This window comes from Crocuta crocuta, unplaced genomic scaffold (assembly GCF_008692635.1).
Source record: "Crocuta crocuta isolate KB4526 unplaced genomic scaffold, BGI_CrCroc_1.0 scaffold391, whole genome shotgun sequence".
Classification (NCBI taxonomy): Eukaryota; Metazoa; Chordata; class Mammalia; order Carnivora; family Hyaenidae; genus Crocuta; species Crocuta crocuta.
The window spans coordinates 63,002-67,529 of record NW_027529586.1 but is presented as its reverse complement, the minus strand read 5'-3'; the positions used below and the strand labels follow the sequence as shown (position 1 = coordinate 67,529).

Below are 4,528 nucleotides of genomic sequence, written 5' to 3'. Positions count from 1 at the left end.
GAGGAGAATTTGTCTCAAAATTTCAAGTCAACTGGTGTGGCCACACCAACACAATAGAATGAGGACTAACTGACTGAATGGTTTTGTTTTTTTCTATTTTGAAGTTAGTAGGAAAGAGTTACTGGAGAAACACTTCCCTGGAAAATGGCTGGTTGCTATCTTTTTATTTAAAATGTGGTTGCTTGTCTTTTAGATACATTATCCTAAGGTGATAAAGTTTTATTTTCTGTGTGGACCATAGAATTCCTGTTACATAATCTCTAGTGCAAATCAAAGCCATCTTCAGAATAATTGGAAGATCCCATGAAGAACACGGACTGATATCCAAATGAAATAAAAAATATCCTCAAATAATTGCAGCTTTTTTCTTTCTCTTATCATACTGGAAGAAACAAAAATTCCAGTCCCACAAATGAGTAAACTCTTCCTTCAGATTCTGGACTTGTCTTCACAAGGTAAGACTAACAGTAAGTATTGGGGATCAGGTTTGCAATTGTGTGAATTTCTTTATTATGTAAAAGTGAGATCACTTTGAGATAAAGCAAATTTTGAAAAATGGGTTTTTTCAAAAATTTTCCCAAACTTGGGAAAATTAATTAGATGTTCTGAGCCTCTGTTTGTTCACTTATGAAATGGGGATGACAGTTCCTCTTACTGTAAATATAAACTGTGAAACATTAAGTTGTGAGTGTGTGATTGGAATCCACCATAGGCAATGTGAACTGTGGAATGATAGATCAGAATTAGATTTTATAAACAGATCATTTGAACTGCACAAAGAGAACATAATGATGTAGGCCAAAATGAAAGGAGAGGGACGTGGCAGGAGGCCAGTGCAGTGGGTCAGTAGGGAAGTGGTGGGGAGGGAAATGATACAGTTTGTGATATATTTTAGAGGCGGTTCGTAAGATTGGTTAAAGGTGTCAATACGTGATATAAGAGCAAGAAAGGCATGAATGGCATGGTGATAGTTCTTGTCTGAGAAACGACATGGAAGGTGGTACCATTTAATGAGATGGAAACGCCTATGTTTATTGTTGAACATTAAAAATTTAGTTTATAAGTACTGAATTAATATCCAATTGGAGATGTCCAAATTTGGAGATGTTGCATATATGAAATTTTTCTTTTTTTGAAGAAGGAGATGTATAATTTTTTTTGTATTATTGTTATTTTTAATATACTGTCAAGTTAGTTAACATACAGTGTATACAGTGTGCCCTTGGTTTTGGGGGTCGATCCCTGTGATCCATTGCTTACATACAATACCCAGTACTCATCCCAACAAGTGCTCTCCTCAATGCCCACCACCCATTTCCCTCCTCCCCCGCTCTCCCATCAACTCTCAGTTTGTTCTCTGTATTTAAGAGTCTCTTAGGGTTTGCCTCCCTCTCTGTTTGAAACTATTTTTCCCCTTCACTCCCCACCATCATGGTCGTCTCTTAAGTTTCTCACGTTCCACTTATGAGTGAAAAACATATATCTCTCTTTCTTTGACTGACTTATTTCAGTTAACATAATACCCTCCAGTTCCATCCACTTTGTTGCAATTGGCAAGATTTCATTTTTTCTAATTGCCAAATAGTATTCCATTGTATATATAAATCACGTCTTTATCCATTCATCATTCGATGGATATTTGGGCTCTTTCCATAATTTGGCTATTGTTGAAAGCACTGCTATACACATTGGTGTACATGTGCCCTTATGAATCAGCACTCCTGTATCCTTTGGATAAATTCCTTGTAGCGCTTTTGCTGGGTGATAGGGTAGTCCTATTTTTAATTTTTTGAGGCACCTCCACACTGTTTTCCAGAGTAGCTGCACCAGTTTGCATTTTCACCAACAGTGAAAAGAGGGTTCAGGTTTCTCCACATCCTCACCAACATCTGTTGTTCCCTGAGTTGTTAATTTTAGCCACTTTGACCAGTGTGAAATGATATCTCAGTGTGATTTTGATTTGTATTTCCCCGATAATGAGTGATGTTGAGCATCTTTTCATGTGTCTGTTGGCCATCTAGATGTCTTTTTTGGAAAACTGTCTATTCATGTCTTCTGCCCATTTCTTCACTGGGTTATTTGTTTTTTGCGTGTTGAGTTTGGTAAGTTCTTTATAGATTTTGAATTCTAATCCTTTATCTGATATGCCATTTGCAAATATCTTCTCCCATTCTGTCAGTTGGCTTTTAGTTTTATTAATTGTTTCCTGTGTGGTGCAGAATTTTTTTATTTTGATGAGGTCCCAATAGTTCATCTTTGCTTTTATTTCCCATTCCGTTGGAGACGTTTTGAGCAAGAAATTGATGCAGCTAGGGTCAAAGAAGTTGTTGCTTGTTTTCTCCTCTAGGGTTTTGATGGTTTCCTGTCTCACATTTAGGTCTTTCATCCATTTTGAGCTTATTTTTGTGTATAGTGTAAGAAATAGTCTAGTTTTATTCTCCTGCATGTTGCTGTCTGTCCAGTTCTCCCAGCACCATTTGCTAAAGAGACTGAATTTTTTTCCATTGGATATTCTTTCCTGCTTTGTCAAAGATTAGTTGGTCATACATTTGTGGATTCAATTCGGAGTTCTCTATTCTATTCCATCGGTCTATGTGTCTGTTCTTGTACCAGTACCGTATTGTCTTGATATGAAGTTTAAAAATTAAGCGAGAGACACAACACTGGAGTGCTTCCCCATTTATTGGTCAGGAAAAGGGAGTATATCCAACCAAAGACCATAAGAGGTCTCAGTGAGGGAAGTCACGATCCTTCAGTGACCTTCCATTCCTAATTTGACCTACTCACATTGAATATGTTAATTACATTAAGTTCATCTCAAGTCTTTCACTTTTGTGACTTTATAAACTATGCACCTTTTCATGGAATTCCCTTGCCCTCTTTTCTTGTCATTCCACTTTTCCTTTAAAACTCAGCTAAGGCATTGCACCTCTGGGAAGCCTCTGACTCAGTTTGGTAGATATATTCCTACTCTGTGACCCTCACATTGTGGGACTGTTTTTATATTGTCAATTATTGGTGATTATTATATATGCTATCACTGAATGTAAGAAACCGTGGCTTCTTCAACTCAGAAATTACAAGGTCTATAAAACATTTGTACTATTTTACATTGTTTTAATTGGATGAATCAATGAAAGGTTAATCTTATAATGCATTTTTAAAATTTCCCTCTTGTTTTATAGATCTCCTGCCTCTAACATGAGAAGCCACCCCCTATGCAGACTAGATGGAATCAAGAAACAATGTAACTTACTTTATCCTCTTGGGCCTCACACAGGATCGAAAGGAACAGAAGGTCCTTTTTGTTATGTTCTTGTTTTTCTATATTTTCACTATGGTGGGCAATTTGCTCATCGTCATGACCATAACTGTCAGTAAGACCCTGGGCTCGCCTATGTACTTGTTTCTTGCTAACTTATCTTTTATGGATGTCATTTATTCCTCTTGCATTTCCCCCAGATTGATTTCAGACTTGTTCTTTGGGGAAAATACCATATCCTTCCAATCTTGTATGACCCAGTTATTTGCAGAACACTTTTTTGGTGGATCAGAGGTCTTTCTTCTGCTGGTGATGGCCTATGACCGCTATGTGGCCATCTGTAAGCCCTTGCATTATTTGGTTATTATGAGGCAATGGGTGTGTGTTGTGCTGCTGGTAGGGTCCTGGGTTGGAGGTTTTCTGCATTCAGTAATTCAAGTTAGCACAATTTATGGGCTCCCCTTTTGTGGTCCTAATATCATTGATCATTTTTCCTGTGACATGTACCCCTTACTGACACTGGTCTGTACTGACACGTATGTTGTTGGGCTGTTAGTGGTAGCTAATGGAGGGATGATCTGCATGATTGTGTTTGTGCTCTTGCTCATCTCTTATGGTGTCATCTTGCACTCTTTGAAGAACCTTAGTCCGGAAGGGAGACGGAAAGCCCTCCAGACCTGTGGTTCCCACATCACCGTGGTGGTCTTCTTCTTTGTTCCATGTATTTTCATGTACGTGAGACCTGCTAAGACCTTCCCCATTGACAAATCATTGAGTGTGTTTTATACAGTCATAACCCCCATGCTGAACCCCCTGATCTACACTCTGAGAAATTCTGAGATGACAAATGCTATGAAGAAACTCTGGAGGAGAAATGTTATATCTCTTAGTAGATAAGTGAGTTATGTACCATGAAGACAGTAATTTAACATTTGTGCCTATATCCTCAAATGTTGAAGTCCATTTTCCTGTAAATGCATTTACCGTAGGAATCAATAAATAATATGCAATTAAGTAGTCAATTAAAGTTTTATAGTTACACTAATTGTTAAATATTTATGTTTTTACTCATGTAAAATTAATATACAGTGTTTTATTAGTTTCAGATGCAGTACGTAATGATTTAAAAATTATAGTGCTAATCATGATAAGTATACTCTTAATCCCCATATTTAATGAGGTAATTAATGAAATTTTTATAGTTATACTAATATATTTTCAAAATTTTAAAAATGTTTTATTTATTTTTTGAGAAAGACAGAGTGA

General features: G+C 36.9%; 1 protein-coding gene across 1 annotated transcript; it reads left to right on the top strand.

Annotated features, from left to right (window-relative positions):
• The first annotated feature begins 3,229 nt into the window (after positions 1 to 3,229).
• Positions 3,230 to 4,159, top strand: LOC144229642 (olfactory receptor 4A47-like). The gene has a single exon (XM_077761736.1). The coding sequence runs from the start codon at positions 3,230 to 3,232 to the stop codon at positions 4,157 to 4,159; it is 930 nt and encodes a 309-aa protein (XP_077617862.1).
• Positions 4,160 to 4,528: the final 369 nt, after the last annotated feature.